The 17,667-nt window shown below is 39.8% G+C and overlaps 1 protein-coding gene across 5 annotated transcripts; it reads right to left on the reverse strand.

Moving 5' to 3' along the window:
* Nucleotides 1–1,431: 1,431 nt before the first annotated feature.
* Nucleotides 1,432–17,496, reverse strand: elmo2 (engulfment and cell motility 2). Of its 5 annotated transcripts, none has more exons than XM_088308608.1 (23): nt 17,307–17,496; nt 14,976–15,045; nt 14,686–14,783; nt 14,349–14,389; nt 13,434–13,506; nt 13,296–13,346; nt 11,365–11,534; nt 11,078–11,177; nt 10,540–10,691; nt 10,054–10,132; nt 9,025–9,060; nt 8,707–8,757; nt 7,857–7,979; nt 7,285–7,404; nt 6,956–7,060; nt 6,763–6,871; nt 6,544–6,680; nt 5,324–5,487; nt 5,069–5,181; nt 4,841–4,948; nt 3,982–4,064; nt 3,590–3,667; nt 1,432–2,927 (listed from the first exon to the last, which is right to left on the reverse strand). In XM_088308608.1, the coding sequence occupies exons 3-23, from the start codon at nt 14,761–14,763 to the stop codon at nt 2,727–2,729; spliced, it is 2,172 nt and encodes a 723-aa protein (XP_088164734.1). In that variant the 5' UTR covers nt 14,764–14,783; nt 14,976–15,045; nt 17,307–17,496; the 3' UTR covers nt 1,432–2,726. The 5 variants fall into 5 exon arrangements, with proteins under 5 accessions (XP_088164734.1, XP_088164736.1, XP_088164735.1 ...); XM_088308610.1 differs by having other exon boundaries at nt 10,546–10,691; nt 17,307–17,495; XM_088308609.1 differs by lacking the exon at nt 17,307–17,496 and adding an exon at nt 16,587–16,634.
* Between the last annotated feature and the right edge of the window lie 171 nt (nt 17,497–17,667).

Below are 17,667 nucleotides of genomic sequence, written 5' to 3' on the forward strand. Positions count from 1 at the left end.
AAAAACAACACCAACAAACAACACCCAAAAAACAGCACCATAAGGAAGTAAAACACAAAATAAATTCCTGAGAATTTGGTCTTTCATCTGGTGCACATTTTGTTTATATACGACGTATTGAATCCAATAAATATTCAAAAGTCTAAAGAGTGCGACATCATGCCCAGGTCTCCGTGATTTCATTTAAGACTAGCGTACTATTCCATATTTTGGAAGCATCATATCACTATTTCAAATAAAACATGGGTAAAGGTACAGGTCCACATCAGCAGTTACTGGTTACTTTGTATTTATTTATTCACACAGAACATTATACAGTACATTTTCTCCAATTAAGGCAACACAATACCATATATACACAGACCTACTACAAATGTATATCATATAAGTTTTTTTTCAGTTGTATTTATAAATCAACAACATTCAATACTGTAACAAGCAAGTAGAGATGCAAAATCATACTCTTGGCATAGCTAATGCAAAAACCCTTCAGTCACTGCAGTTAATGCTATATGCTAAAGTCAGCTGGAATTCTGTAATAGCAGCTTCTTATCCATAAAAAATATGAAACTATTACGACATCCATTAGTAGTTAAAAACAGACATTTTTCCACAAATCGCATCAATAGAGCTGGAATTTGCAATACCCTTTAGCCATACAGGACACAATGTTAACTTTGACATCATCATTGTCTGATAAAGTGCCTAATACTAAATTAAATACAAAAAAAGCCATTATGAGGTTTGAAAACTTGGTCAAAAAATGGTCTAAATGTTTTGTGGCAGTGCAGTCAACCCAGCATGGTAAAATACTTCAAACAAAAAAAGATGGCATGCTGAAAGAAAAGCATTATACAAAGTGATGTTATTTCAATACCATTTCCCTCACAGTGTACAATCATTTACAAAAATATAATTCTATTCGGCATTAACAAATGACATCATTCACATGATTTGTACTAGATTCAACGTTGACAGGTTATTTAATACAAGATGACAAAAAATGTTTTAAACAAATAACACTGCAGGGTTATTACCATAACGGCCACTCGTATTACAAAGACAAAAAAGTATGGAAATTGTTCTCTTTTTGGGTAAACCAACCAAAATGACACATGAAAGAATACAATCATTCCATATAGGGACATTTTTCAAAGTGGAACAAATGGATTTCTCATCGTCGCCACATTCGTAATCATATTTTTAGTTTGAAGTACCGTACAGTGTGCACCTATGAAGAAAATAAAAAATAAAAACCTGATTACATGTACATAGTACAGTATATATCACATGTTCTTAGTTTCTAAAACATATGACAGACTTTCTTGTGACTGCTAACACAGTATAGGACAGTGATATTCCTAAACATTTTCCTACAAATATATTACTGTATTGGAGTTAGCACGTCCATCATAGTTAAGAGCAGGGGTGGGCAAACTTTTTGATTGGCGGGTCACAATGGGTTCTAGGATTTGACAGAGGGGCCGGACCAGGAGCAGACGGATGGAGTGTTTTGGTCACCTCACCTCATCGGAGAAAAATTTAATTTGAAATGAAAGTGGAAAAAAGCATTGCAAGAATATGTATGTCTTTGAAAAACCACAATATTTAGAAAATAAAACCTTAACAAGGTTTATTCATTTAATTTTTTTTTCAAGTTTGGCGGGCCGGATTAAAACGTTTAACGGGCCGCATGTGGCCCCCGGGCCATAGTTTGCCCACACCCGGTTTTAGAGGTTCTGTGTTCGAATCTATGACCTTCCTGTATGGAGCTTGCGAGTTCTTCCCAGGCTTTCCCACACTCCATAAACAGACGTGAAGTTAATTAAAAGTTTGTCTGTAGTCTGTCTAGAAAGGCCCTGCGCTTCACCCATTTGGACAGAATGTAGCGCACATTTTACCCAAAGCCAACTCAAGAGTTGGTGGCTTAGGCGTTATGGCAAATGCTTTAATTGAGTTAAAGAAGTTTCGATCATTCACAGTTTTGCGTACCAGTGTTTGGAAATAATTCAGAATTGCCAGGATGTGGACACAAAGCTGTCAAAGACGCACACGGACTGAGTAAAAAGCATACTAAGTTTAGAGGAGACACGAGTCATACAATCACAAATTCGAAATGTAACCAAAGATTGCTAAAGTGTAACCTCCATAGTTGAACGCCCTCCAAAATGTGTTTCATTTTGTAGGAAGGATATCCCTCAAAAGTCAAAACTGATGTTGGAAGGTTGAACACCCATATCTTGAGAGACTTCAGCTCAAAAATTAACAGCAAGAGCTCCATTTTTATCACCGCCACGAAGCTCATTTTAAATTAACCCGAAAGCGGGTTTTCTACGTTCTGTCTGGGAATAAAGTTGACTCCGTTAGCCACCAATCGTTCGAGCCACTCATTCCTACAAATTTCGCATGGAGACATCTTTATGTGGGGGGGGGAGCAGAAATCTGCAAGTATGCAAATTCACTGCACTTTATTTTAATATTCCGTGTTTACGTGTCTTAATATTTTGATCACAGTTTATTTTTTAATGATACTTAAAACAGCGACTAAAACTAATAAAGATTTTATGAGATTAACCGTTTGAGACTGGAAAAATAACCACTTTTGAAATTAGGACAACGTCACCTTTGGAGGTTCCACTGTAGTCTTTGCGAAATTACAGGATTTGTTCAAATAGATCGTTTGCACATTCTTGACCTTGGCCACTCGGCGTTACAATCAACACATCTCAGCTATAGTTGTAAGTGAAATTATAAGAGCTTGGCTCCTTCGGAACAGGGGGCGGGGCCTCTGGGATTGTGATGTTCTCAAGGTCCAGGAGGCGGAGCTTCATCTCCATGCTGATAAGCGTGTCCAGGTCACTGCGTGTCAGGTCACTGCTCATCTCTCTGCCCAGCAGTGCGCACAGGCCGTCCGTCCAGATGCAATACTGCTCCACAAAAAAAAAAAAAAAAAAAAACGCACAGACCCGAGATGATCGCAAGAATCACAGGTCACAAGAAGATGTGACGTGTAAGTATGTGCTACAGCAAAGCAATCACCAGAAGTCCGCTTTTCCATTTTCTGGGAATTTTAGGGGGAAAAGTTCCTGTTTTATGGCTTGCCGGGAATAAATCGCTAAAGTTCTCGTGTGTGAAATGTGCGATATGAATAAAACGACTTTGCCTTGTCTAGAGCTGTATTTTTTTTTTGTATCCCAAACCAAACCAAATCGAATACAATTTTAGAATCAAAAGTCACAATTGTTTTATTTTTATTTCCTGGAAAACTATCATTTAATTATTTACGTTGAAGAGACAGTTCTGCCGAGACATGTTTTCACTACATAGTGAAATTTTATACCACATTTTTTTTATTATAATCCTTTAATTTTCTGGGAAAAAAAATAAATTAAAAAAAAAAAAATCAACAATGCACCTTATAATCAGGTGCGCCTTATGTCTAGAAATCCTCTAAAAAAATAGACCTGTTCACTGAAACTGCACTTTATAATCCTAAACCTGACAGTCCGAAAAATACGGTAATTAAAATAATCCTTCATTAGTTACAAAACACACAGGTACGAATACTGATCTCGTCTTGTCAGCCTACCTCATACTTGTTGGGCGCAACAAAGTTGAGCGTCTCATCCGGATCATAAAGGATCGAGAAAGCCAACTCCAGCACCTCCTGGGACAAGACCAGTTAAATCAGTCCAAGTGAAATGCATAATGAGGGGTGACAAATGTACAATACATGTACAGATGAGACCTTTGACCTCAGCGAGCTCAAAAATCCTTAGTTAGATATATAGTGCAGAGGGTTCTCAGTTGGGTGCAAAAAATTCTGAGAATTTGAATATTAGTGGAAAAACGGTTAATCGTAGAACATTATCTTGATCCGTATTCTGTATAGTGCAGCATACAATATTTGACTCGTAGAAATTAGGACCAAGTGCAATCGCATAATATGATTGGACTGAATTTAACTTGATTAAAACGTACCTTGTTTTGTTTCAGAGCACTTTTCTCCTTCATATGAGGGCAATCCTTCCCAGTCACCACAGACTTGATGTCGGAGACAGGGACTAGGAAGAATTAATTATGCAAAAACATTATTATTTTACAAAGGTAACGCTTGCCAATTATAGTCCAGTGTCATAAATAATGACATCGTTAAGAGATTAAGTCCATGTCCACATAAAGAAACATATTTAATGCTGCAAATATATTTTGTTCACATGGCTGCAAACTGATGGAGTTATTAAATTTCTAACATGGATCTCAAAAGTGGACCAATTTGAGCTTGAACACAAAATTTTCAACATGAATTATTTATTATTACATTTTTAGATTAATCTGTTTTACTGCTTAATTCAAAATTCATTAAATTAAATGAAAGCAAATGTAACAATTTCACTTGGGAAAGATTTGTTAATACTCAAGTACGAGGGAACACAATTAAAGGTCCCAAGTCACACTTTTTTTGATTTTTTTTTTTTTTTAATCATCTTTGAGGAGCCTTTTGCAAGATAATTTGGGTTGGAAATGCCTGGGATGCCCTTTTGCAAGCTTTTCAAGTTGCTATCAAACACCTGGCATCTGGGATTTTCATTAACGATTCATCAAGCATTGGCGACTCACACATTTTATATACGGACGGCGTGAACAGCAATTCTGCAGCCGTTCCGCCATTTTTATCCTGAGTTGAGTGGGCGTGTAGCAACCACAAAGTGGGCAGGTAAATAAATATTGAGTAGATGTCAAACTTGTCACAGGCTCATTTGGACCGATGTTATGCTTAACACAAGTCATGGGACTTTGAAAGAAAAGATTGTCAGTAAAAAGAAAAAGAGACCCTTACTCTTATCACTGAGCATCTCAAAAGGCACTTCACCCTGAGGTGATTCATCCAAGTCCCCGTAGTGCAGCACTTTGTGATTAAGAGAGAGTCGGCAGAACCAAAATTTCTCTGCAACACAGGCAGAAATGCTTAGCTCAACAGAGTCAACAGAAGTCACGCTTCCTGTGTAAGAAAAAAAGAAGAAAAAAAAAAATAAAAAAAGGCAAAGTGATTGTATTGATGTGGTACCTTGCCTTCGGCGGTTCCCCACTTTTCGGAAACAGCTGCCCTCGCACAGGCGATTGAGTCGTTGCTGCTTAATGAGCTCCAGAATCTCGGGCTGAATTCTCTCACGCAACTCACTGCCTCACATAGATGGCATGAATGACGAAAACATGAAGCTCTTTGGATGATACGTTACTCAGAATATTTGCTTTGGAGACAATTTAAGAAGTGCGTGAAACTACACGGCTAACTGGAAAAATGTTTTCACGTGACACTGACATGATGGGCGGCGACTGAAAGTCATCCTGGCTCATTCTCTCGGACTGTCGTAGTCGCAGGATCTCTGAGTAGCTGAGACCTCGCAGCTTGTTCTTCAGCTGGTCCAAAGACGACGGCTTCATGGCCAGAGCCCTGGTGATCTGCTCGCGGACCACCTGCATCACCTGCTTGCAACGCACGTAGTCCTCATAATAATTTGCACTTTTTAATCAACAGCGAGTCACAGGGTTGTCCTCCCATTCAAAAACTAATTCCGGCAGTAAACAACTTCCCTCATCTCAAGTCATTTATATTCAAAATGTGCCCATGATAAACGATCAGTGCTAATTTTGTAACAATAGACCGCAGCGACTCAAAATGAGTTAATGCCGAGGAAGCGCTCTGAAGTGCAGTCGGCAGCATTAAGAATTTAGCTGTCGTGTAATATTAATTGAAGCAAAAGCCTTTTAGCCGCCTACTCTTGTGGGATTCTCTCTCACACACACACACGAACACGAACAGAACAGGCAGTGAGCAGCATTTACAATGAAACACACTTTTGTCGACTTTCACGCTGAGTGATGGAAATGTGATCGAATGCATCTCTCTCTATGAGGAAAACAAACACACCTACTGCACAATGAGAGTGACTAGCCTTTCGGAATAATAAGAGTGTGACAATAAAAAAATCAGTGGTGAAGCTTGGAAATTGGATGAAATAACAAGCAAGATAAAAGCCTCACAGTTCCTGTGATGTAGCTAAAAAAAAAAAAATGGTAACCCAAACTAATAACACCTCTTAGTATGATGCAGTGCAGGTTGAAAGTCGTGCAAAACACAACCATAATAATAAATCAAAACTTGTTTTTTGTTCTTGTTCTCAGAGGTTAACCTGGACTTGTTGTTTGGAGAGGAATACATGAATAATTTAACAGCTGCTTGAAACTTGAAATTGAAAACGAATACAATCAGTACAACGGAACAAATTAGGATGTATCTTTCGAATGAAAGCAAATTCGATCGCAGCATTTTGTCACATGAAATGTTCAGTTTGACAAAAGCAATGATTTTCCTAATCACGCATATTCCCCAGTTTTTTTTGCATTCCTTTTAAAGGAAAAAAAAGCTTAGCAAATACATGTTATTGTAAATATGCAAATTTGTAAATGAGCCGTACTGAACTCTATCTGTCCAGCGGATTGTAGAATATATAACCCCATGCTCGTAAAGACTGCACTGACCTTATTAAAGTCCTCGGAGGTGGCCCTCATCTCCTTCCAGGTTTTATTGAGCAGCTGGATGCAGATGCAGAAGAACTCCTCCCATGCTCGGTCGTGGGTGAAGAACATGGGATGGTAATCATTACAGCCCTCATTTGCTTTTGAAACAACGACAACATTTATGAGGCATGGATTTCCACGCAGATTATGTCAACTCCCGCTCAATTCTTTTGCACTTACGCAATTCTCCAACTTGGAGTATCTCGCAGAGTATTCGAGTGAGGTCGATGGCACACCGGCCAAAGGGACACTCGTGTTTATCCTCGCGACTGCTGTTTTCCAGAACAATCTGCCGTGATTGGGAAGGCGTGTTACATGTGATTTGCGCATATCTGGGAGTTGAGCAAGCTTCCTGACACGAGTGAGAACTTACACGGATGTACGTGTCTTGATGGACCTTGGCCAAGTACAACATGTTGTCCAAAGCTAGCATCCCTGGGGGAGTCTGAGTGAAGTCCAGCGCAGGGTTCACATGGTTCTACATTTCAAACAGAAATGTAAAAAAAAAAAATAAAAAAAAAGAAAATATAAAACATAACATAATATAATATAATATAATATAATATAATATAATATAATATAATATAATATAATATAATATAATATAATATAATATAATATAATATAATATAATATAATATAATAAATATTTCGTTTCTGTGGTAATTATTCTTTTTTTGTTTTTCTTTAAAGGAAACTTACCGTGAAACCAAGCATTTTATAATCCTTAGCATGCAATGCCTTTCTTTTTTCTGTGCCAGTGGGGTCATTTTCTCCATCAAAGGCAATCCTCCGCAGCTCGAAAATCACATCTCTTTGAGTCTGCGTCACAGAAATCAGAACATTTAGACCGCAAAGGCCAAAGAGAAACTATTCATTCTCATGTCCTCAACTGATCTAAGACTCCAGGCAACAGTCAAAATTGCCCTATTCTAAGAAATGTACAAAATGAACTTGCATCGATACAATCCGCGGTTTTAAACTAAAACTTTTTTTTTTTTGTAGAGGATTCACATTTTTTCCCCATGAATTTCAATTTAAATCAAATAATTGTTTCTTTTTATTGGTCATTTGGGAGCCAAGCAAAAGACATTGGGCCAGAGGTTCGAGCCTGTTCAATATTTCAGCCTACTGAGTACTTAACAGCAGCACAAATGTAATATATGCTCACAGTAGCCTCATATTTGCTCACACATTTCCTGGATTTTCGAATCATTAAGTTTCATAAAGTAAAGAAACAGACAGATGTCCCCCACCCCACCCTCCGTTTTTACCTGATCATTTGGATCCATTTTGGTCATCATTCGTTCCTCCAAAAGATTAAAGGTCAACACCTGCAGCACATACAGCTGATGTGCCATCTCCGCTTTGATTGGTCGATTTCCTCGTATGACGTGCTGGAAGGTAAAACAGGTTGAGCCACAAAGGAATTGCAATTTGAAAGGAGGACAACTGATACGCTTAACAGAAAGTGAAAATGGAGCAAAAGAGTTGAATAGTGGATTAGTAGATGTCATTACTTTCGCCATACAGAATAGTGAAATTCAGGTCAGTCAACACGCCGTACGTAGATGCAAATCATGCTATATGGACTTAGTTAGGTCAAATTAGGATACAGACACTGCTATGGTCTAACAGTCATCATAATGGAGTTGCAGCCTTGGAGGATTTGGTTCCAGAGAGCTCACAATGCTGTAACTGCTCCAGGAAATAACACTGCACTGTCTTCCTCATTTGCAGCCAGCTCAGGGAAGAGACTTCCACACAAAGTTGATGCCAAAAGGAATCATTCTGAGAGCTGAGAATTTTTTTTTTTTTCTTTTTCCACTCCATGGACTTCATGCCATATCACATTTGCTAGTTCTGCTTCAGCACGCTTCACGTTAGTCAATCTTCTCACTGGCTGAGCAGCTGGTCTGGAGCAGGGAGCATCCAAGCGTCAGTTGGAAGAACATTTTAAAGAGGGCTGAATCATAATATTTGGATTCTCATTTCAAGCACCGTTTAAAACAGGGATTTGAAGAACACGTCATCGATCGGCGTTTTTTTTTTTTTTACCTAAACTCTGTTGAAAAGATCCATTTGGTGGATGAGAATTTGTCTTAGCAGGTGGGGACAACTCACATTAAGAATGATGGACCGCAAGTGCTTCTGGGCCAAGGTGCTTGCCATTTCCTGTGAGCAAAGAGACATCCAACAGAAAAAAAAAAAAAAGAAAGACTCAAACGAACAATCCTGAAGTTTACTGGTCAAAAAACAGTTTTGCCTCGCATTCTACCGCAACATGACAATTTGAACCAACGTGAATCTGCGCACAGCACAGGCAAGCTGGTGCTCTTCCCGCATTTGCATGGATAGTGCAGCAGCTTCAAACAAAGAAAAGGGAGGGCGTGAAGGCCTGTGCGGTGGAGAGGATGATATGAGATGCTGGCGTGTACTCACGGTGAGGTGCTGCTCCAGCGGGTTAGCGTACACCTCCTGCAAGTTGGAGGGCGGGGGGAGGGAGGAGGTGGATGTGCGGTGGTGAAAATAAAAAGTGAACACATGGACAATGAGATACAGAAATACATCACTGACACGGCATGCCCAGAAACAAAGAACAGCACAGCACAATTACAATACTCGAGTCAGAAGAGTATGTCAAAAAATACAAGGTGTCCCAAAAGATACTTTTGTTTTGCAATTTCATTTTCAGGACTGCAATTCGGCACCATTTTGAGAAGCTTTACGGCCACAATGCTGCTCCTCCGCATCGTACAATTTACGGCATCCGTAACACACAGCGGAAGGCCTGCGAGTAGCACCACTGATGAAAACACCCAAAGTCCGGCTCAGCTTTATGAATCTCCGTTCTGGCACAGCTCTCAGAATTGTCTTATATTTTCCAGCGGTGGTAAGGGCAAAAATTAAACTAACACTTGAAACAGAAAGGATTAAGTGACAAGATCAAAGAGCGTCGTCTCATTTCGCCAAAATATTTCTACCTCCTCCCGACTCGCTCCTCTGTCAACACGAAACGAGGGGCAACATGCAAGACCACATTTACTCCCGTAAACATTCCACCACGTTGAGTGTTTTGAACGCATGCGTGTCACTTCACAGATGCATTTCTCACAGTGGAGAATGAATTCTCGCATATATTTGTGGAGGTGCCAAATGTGAGGCTGGGTTTGTAAGCACTCAGCCCACATTATGCACATCATTAACACCATTTTTCTTATTCGCATTTGGTTTTGAGTCTTTATACGAAACATGGTTGCGCATACTGCTATTATCCAACAACAAAACAATGGATAGTGAAAAATGCCAAGTGGCTAGTAGCTCTGGGAAACTACGAGCTGGCTGGTGAGCAAAAATACTCATGTCAAGCCCTGCTTGTGAGGATTTTTAAAAAGTGATTTAATTTCATCATTAGAATTCTCGTCATTGACACAATTATGGCATATGATTGCTGCACTCTGGTGAACTGACCTGCCGTCTATCCTCGGGCGCTTTCAGAAAAAGAGCATTGATGAGAGCAATGGCGTAGGTCTGAATCTCTTGGTTTGACCTGAAAGAATATCAAGCAACAAAAGAATCCTGTTAGAAGTATCATGCTCCACGTTCCTGACCACAAAATTATATTGCGATAAAAAAGTAAATTTCTCAGCTATGACTAAGATACAATTGGTGGGCTCAGCAAGTGGCTTAATCCATCATTCGATGATGGAGAAAATAAATAATTAGAACAGTGACAAATCCACAGAAATGACATTTTAACTCTCCATTGCTTTGCTAGTTTAGGATTTTGGCAAAAGTTTACCTTCATGGCAGTCTTGCTTAAAGATTAATGCCGTCGCTCATAAGCATCCTTGATTCATTTTTAAAACAGCGCCACAAACACACATCAAGCCCACAATCATCTGGCCCCCAAAATCAGAGAGCCAAAAAATCCCCTGTGCATGTGTGTGTGCTCACACTTGCAGGTGCCCGATGAGCTGTCCCACGGTGATCTCCTGAGCCACTCGGTGGTAGAGGCTGTGGCTGTTGAGTACCATGCTCTCCAGGATGGCCAGAGAGCGCTGCAGGATGGACACATCCACCATGGGCTGATTCACATAGCCTGCAATCTTTGGGAAGATAAAAGAAGTGAGGGAAAATAAGACAGGCACTATAAAACCTCGTCATCGTACGCTGGTTGTGAATCATTATTAGAGCAATGACGCTGGGGATATGAACATCCTTGTTAATGATGTAATATTTCGACAAAAGAGTTGCACTTGTTTACTTTGAGAAACTCTCAGGGCCAGACTAAAGCGTTCAGAAAATAGACACACACACACGCATTGAACGAGCTCCGGATAATCCGAGGAGTTGCTAGGCAACAGCACCCACTCATTTCCGCTGTGTAGGAAGTAAGGAAGGTCAAAGTTAAATCAAAGTGAGCAAATAACAAGGACTGAGATAGCGCAAATTGAGAATATGCAACTGTGAAATGTGGGATGATGTGAGGCACCTGCTTGATGAAGGAGAGCGAGATAAGATCCCAGGATACAATGCCGTGATCCATTAACTCCAGAAATGCAGTGAGAGTGAACGCCAGCATTTCACCGAAGCTGAAGTAAGAAGAGAACATTCATCTTTATATCATTTAATCTGCACCTGTGTAAAAATCAATACCAGCAAATTATATTTAATCCCCATTGGACAGTCTAACATTACGTAATACCCAAGGAGGGATTCATGGTATTTGTAACATCGACATTGACGTGACAAAAGCGAAAAATTAGGACAGAATCTCACTGGGTGCCGCTCTCGACGAGGCGGGCCAACGTGCCGATCCCCTCCATATTGATAAACTCCGTGGCAAACGTGGGGTCCGCTGACAGCTTGGCCAGCTCTTTTAAAGCCTCTAAGCGAGCGTCAATCCCATGGGATTGGATACGCTCCAGGAGCTGACGAGCAGCACGGCCCTGTCAGCCACAAGAAGAAACCATCATTCAGTGAAGACCACCATCCATGAAACCGCTTCCGTATGAATTTCCATTAAATGCATTGTGGAAAACTATAATTCTGAATATAAACATTAAGTGTAAATAATTGAAGATATTTTCTGTGCTTCATAAATTGACCATTTAGGCCGCAGGGGTGGGCAAACTTTTTGATTGGTGAGCCACAATGGGTTCTAAAATTTGATAGAGGGGCCGGACCAGGAGCAGATGGATGGAGTGTTTTGGTAACCTCACCTCATCGGAAAAAAAATAAATGGATTTAATTTTAAATGAAAGTGAACAAAAGCATTACAATATATTTAGAAAATAAAACATTAACAAGGTTTATTCATTTCATTTTTTTTAAGTTCGGCGGGCCAGATTAAAACATTTAATGGGCCGCATGTGGCCCCCGGGCTGTAGTTTGCCCACGCCTGATTTAGGGCAATGTACACTGATCAGCCAGAACACTAAAAGCGCCTGTACAATGCTCAGTCTGAAGAGGTCCAATATAAGAACTGAATCAGGGTTTGACAAAAAGCCTCCAAGAGTGGTGGCCAAATTGGGGTGCACCTGTGAGAAGCGGTACCGGCCCCGTATTTACATCACATTGCGATTTTATGTCCCATTTTAACATTTTTGTTAAGGAAATGACTGAGTATAAGTGTGACAAAAATCAAAGCATTGCAATTGCACAAAATAAAACAAATTCTTCAAAGAAAAAAAACAATAAACAATTAAAAATTTCAGAGCACTGACATTACCACAATGTACATTTATTTTTGCTATAAAGGAAGTAGTCTCCAAACGTTTTCATTTCCAGCACCCCCACCCCCCAAAAAAAGTTTGAATAGGTGTACACTATATCAGACGACATTTTTAGTCTCATGTCATTGAGTCAAATGAATATTAGCCTGACAACATAAATCCGAGTTAAAAGTGGCTGAGCCAAAATGTCCACATGTATTATTCAAAGCTTAAAAAAAAAAAAAGCAAAAGAAGTGTAATGGCCATGTTAAGAATTAGTGCGAATGGGCATAATAATTGATTAAACATCGAAACTTGCATGGAACCTTTGGGTGTTAATCCTGTCAAATTGAGTGTATAACAACTTGACGTAAATTAGCGGAAGAAAGCTATGTAGCCACAAAAATGGCAGAGCTTCAGGCAGCATTACTGTGCTCAATATTGACACTGAAAAAGGGGTTTGGAAATTTCCAAGAGAAATTGTTTTTAAAAATAATATTAAATAATTAAATTAAGTGATTATTAATATTATCCACATATGTTGTGAAATGCCATCCCCAAAGTCATACTTCCGAAATGTGACTTAACAAATGCACAGGACAGAAAGAAAATAAAGAAATGTGGAACAGAAATAAGTAGAGTGGAAGAAAACGATCAAATAAAAAAAAAAAAATGTCATTGCACAAAAAGACAGTAGCACATGAAAAATCTTTTGTTGTTTATATTGTGGTGGACGTGTGAGAATGCGGTTGGGATTGAAACAAACTGTGTTGCATAATTAGTAAAAAAAAAAAAAACAACTCCGCTCAGACTTGAAGAGGCCAACCACAGTCCACCACGGCACACTCACATGACTGACAAGAAACACAGCAGGGGCTGCTTCGTCGATTGAACCGCATTCAGGAAGTGCGGTCATATGTTGCATGCATTGCACTTTGGTCAAAGCATCACTGTCTAACTCCAATCCAGAAGAAAGTATAACTAAATGTTACTCACGGGTGAAATGGCTAATCGAAGTATGGTCCCGTTCTTTATTTCGCTGCGACTCTAAAATAAAAAAGCACAAGTTTGATCCTCGCGTCCGTTATCATCACAGAATGCGGCGGGGGGGGGGGGGGTGACATTGACGCTTACCTGTTCGGTGATATAAAGCTGAGGACCATCAGCATACCGCAGAGCAAACTGTTCGGAACCCGACAAAGACCATCTGACAAATGAAAATGTATTCCTTAGATATCAAGTGAACAATCAACACAATATGAGGTGAACCTTCACAAAAAGTTGCTACAAGTCACGCCAGTAGGAAACGTGCCAGACGATGAAGGAGACATTCTTTGCAGGTGTTTTGCAGCTGACGATTTTTTTTTTTCTTTTTGGGGGGGAAAACAAGCCAGAATGGCAAAAGTCCTAAAACATTAGACTAAAAGGAAGCTAAAGAATGCATTTGCAAGAAGCTGTTAGTGGAGTTTGTGAACCAGAAGACTCTCTTATTGCTGTCTTCTTGCATCATAATCCTCAGCACAGTCTTTATAGCAAACAACCCACAGTTAGTCTATTTAAGGGCAAAAAAAAGAAAAAAGCTTAAGCAAATGTTTTATGAAAGAGTGCATTTGCTGAATACAGAAGCAGTCCAACATGTTCATGTGAACACAGTGGTCACCTATTTAAAGTCCCACAACAGAAGAAATAAATCACATCTACTGACATTGGGTTATTTGATAAAACCTTCTTTCGATAAAATGAAAGACTGAATGTATTTTTTCATTCATTTTTTAAAAACAAACATGAACAGGCCCAAAGTAGGAGTAGACGGATATTCATAAGAGTTTCAAACCTCCGTCAAGGACCAGCAATAAATGAAACTGTACACTCTCATTCTGCCCACCTTGGGCGTTTCTGAAATCCGTCATTGGGATTTGTGTATTATTCACAAAAGCAACTATTTTTTTTTTTTGATAACTGACAAGAAACAGCGACGAAAAACATGACACCCTTCACTAAAAGCTAAAAACAGTTATTGAAAGACCAAATACTAGAGAAGATGCTTACCCATCACAAACTTCACGGATGATAGAGGTCAAAGGTCTTTTCTACAAACAGAAAAGGCAGAAGGCATTAAATGCATTAATGTAGTCATATTTTTGAGCAGGGGTGGGCAAAAAGTAAAAAAAAATATTGGAAAATTCTAATTTGGTAAAGTAGAAAGAAAAACAATCAACATGAACCAGAACAAGTAAAAAAAAAAAAGTGGCTTGGTTGCTTTGTTTAATTCAGGATCTAGAAGTCCTATCTTTATCTTATTTACCCACTTGAGAGAAAGCAGTGAGTGAATATGTTTGTAGAAGCGATAAAACGCGACATGTGCAATGTTTGAAGACGCACAGACCTGGTCCATCTCGATAAGCTGAGCATTTGCACCCGGCCATTCGATAGCCACCTTCACAATGTCAGCGGGTGGAGGCATGGCTGCCTTTTTGTTGTCACCTGCAGACAAACAAAGTTCCACACACTTCATGTACATCTCGATTTAAAGTGGCAGGCTGAAGTGATTTGCCCTCCCGCCACAATAAATGCTGTTTATATTGCGAGTCGTACGAGGCAAACAACCACAGGATGAAAGCGCCTCCAATCGACGGAGGAATTTATGTTTTATTATTCAATCTGAGAGCTAATTACCTAATGGAGAAGCGTGGATGGGGTCACTCTGTTGCACAGCACTGCTCTAGTAACCACTGTGTCACTTCCCCTGTGAACACAACACAAAGCTCATTTAAATCCACTCTGGTGAAAATACAGCTCGAGGAACAATTTGTGTTGTTTTATTAAAATAGAATACAACTGACGCATAGCTGCAGCACTCCGCTACTAAATTTGACTCCAATGTATCAGCACGGCATGCTTTCAAAAATGCATATGTCAAAAGATCAACGCATAAATATGCCATTGAATAAGCCTCGAGGTTCGATAATTACATTGCAAGGGAGGTGAAACAAACAATTAAATACCATCTAATACGATAAACTCCAAAGTGTTCTACCTCAGACAACATTGCCACCGCAGCACCAGTGCAATGAATAATATGAATAATGGCTGATTTCTATTCAAATGAGCCAGTAGCAAAGCTTCAGGATTTGTATGCTGCGGCACCAACAGGCTTTGTGGATACTGAAACAAAGCCACCAGCAGGCAGTCAGTGAGCGATATGATTCAATTTTGGTGAATACTGTATCATCACTGTTTTACCACGGAGGTGATGGACTTTTCAGTACATCCCTGCCAATGGACCTTTTACAATACTCGCTAAGTATTACATGAGGGATTATGCTGTGAGTGACATTTGGAGTATTTTATATTAAATGAATGTTCAAACCTGCAAATTCTTCCAGGGGGCTAACTCTAGGTTTATGGGTAATTTGACATGTATTTGCAAAGTGGGATTTATAAAATGTCTCTATAAAGTAGCTTTAAAAGAGAATGAAGATCCTCTCTTTTTTGCCATGTATACATGTGCACAAAAAAATTGAAATGCACACAATACAATGCAATTTGAAACTTTGTTAATCACTGATTACTGCAGTGATTCTCCACCAACCAGGTAGCGGCAAATTAATGTCTCAACTTAGTATTTTTTTGCATTGACTTCACATAATATATCCTTGCTCATTTATCTCTAATCAAATGCACTTTCGCTAGATGAGAGGTCAAATTACCCAGTGAAGCAACATGTTGCTATTCAAACAACAGAATAATAGCTTTGAGTTCAACTAAACAAACCGAGTACCATTTACACTGTGCACATTTGAGATCATTATTTATTTTTTAATGTATTGTATATAATTTTTGTTTGGTGGTTTCCCATGAGGTTTTTATGGGAAACATTGGAGTACAAGCACATGGAACGAGTCTGATAAATATCTCATCAATTACTTTGGTGATGTTTTTAATGGTTGAGAGACTTTGTGGTAAAATTCCTTTGGAACAATACAAATACAGAATCGAGGTTCTTGGAACCCGAATTAAGCCTGCAGGTAAATCAGACTTTCTGTCTCAACTGTTGCACAACAGCAGGTAGTCAATGTAGGGAACAGCAGTGTGCGGCAGTGTGAAGATTTGCCTGCACCAATGGCCTCAGTCTCAGATGCATGGTAGCTTAGCAACAGCCGCTAAGTAGCCTGACGGCTACGTAAAACAAATAAATTAATTAATAAAGCTTCAACCTATACGACGAGACAAGACCACCAAATGCTATTTTTCGCATTGTCCAAAATGTTCTGACGCCATAGTTACCGTGAGGTTTGCCGTTTCATTATAAACTGGCGACAGGAAGTGCCGAACTTTCATTTAGCTCGTGGGCTATAGCGCCCCCTACGTTGAGACGACGCGAGTGCAGATTAATGTCAACGAACTAACCATAAAAAAACATTTACAGACAAGCCTGTTTGCTATGAAACGAATGTGTCCGCGCACTGGGCTGCTGGGAGATGGTCGGTTGTTGGCAGTATTGCCGTACAGCTCCCGGTAAACATGCTTATGTGTGTGACGGTGAGACATAAGATGTGAAGATCACATTAGATTAATTAATGGAAGTGTCGAAAGAAGCAGAGTTTGAGTTCGGATGACACCGGAGGGAAAGACATTATCAGCAGCTGTGACTGGCTGATGCTGAACCGGATGTAACCTCGAGATATTCAACCCCAACCAGAAACACCGATTAGCTGATGGTAGATAAACATCCCTTTAGTTGGTGCAAAGGTAAAAGTTGCTCTAGATGGCAAAGTCAGAAGCTTTAACGTGTAATCAGCAGTGTCGCTCCTCTAACAGATTCATCCAGCATGTATCCGTCTTCTCCCCCATTGCAGGCACGGAGAAGCAATGCCTCTCCTTTATCCAGAGATCAGTGTCTTCCTTAACATGTATTTATGTTACGGGGCTTCAATTTGAGCCCCGACATGGAAAGAATGATGCAAGTGACGGGCATTGTTCGTGTCGGTGCTCGGTGTTACTCACCCCGTGGCTGGGCCATCGATGATGCTGAGAGCATCCCCCTTCTCTCTCTCGCTCTCTCTCTCTCTCTCTCTCTCTCTCTCTCTCTCTCTCCGGTGAAATACTTTAGAAGAGCAGCAGACACTCCTCTAACGCCTTGGAGGCGGGACGCAATGCAAATGTCACATTTTCCTAAAATAAGCAGAGAGCACACACAACGTGTCTTCTTGCTTGTGTGGATCGAGCAGTGTGGGAAGGAATCGCGAATGCCGCCCCAAAAAAACAATTAATAGTGTAATACATTTGAAAATCACCAAAAAAAAAGCGAATTCGGGTATTCATAAAGTGAGATGACAGTTGTAATTAAGATGATTTGGCAATCTCA

This window comes from Idiotropiscis lumnitzeri, chromosome 11 (genome assembly GCF_059441095.1).
Source record: "Idiotropiscis lumnitzeri isolate Australia: NSW breed Sydney's pygmy pipehorse chromosome 11, RoL_Ilum_1.0, whole genome shotgun sequence".
Lineage (NCBI taxonomy): Eukaryota > Metazoa > Chordata > Actinopteri > Syngnathiformes > Syngnathidae > Idiotropiscis > Idiotropiscis lumnitzeri.

Bases quoted from the DNA above. Each gene is read 5' to 3' on its own strand.
- elmo2 (XM_088308608.1), bottom strand. From the start codon at position 14,763: ATGCCTCCACCCGCTGACATTGTGAAGGTGGCTATCGAATGGCCGGGT. The intron at 11,535-13,295 runs GTGAGTAACATT...TGTGGCTGACAG, and splicing joins TTCGATTAGCCATTTCACCC to GGCCGTGCTGCTCGTCAGCT. The intron at 3,668-3,981 runs GTACGTTTTAAT...GTCTTGTCCCAG, and splicing joins GTGCTCTGAAACAAAACAAG to GAGGTGCTGGAGTTGGCTTT.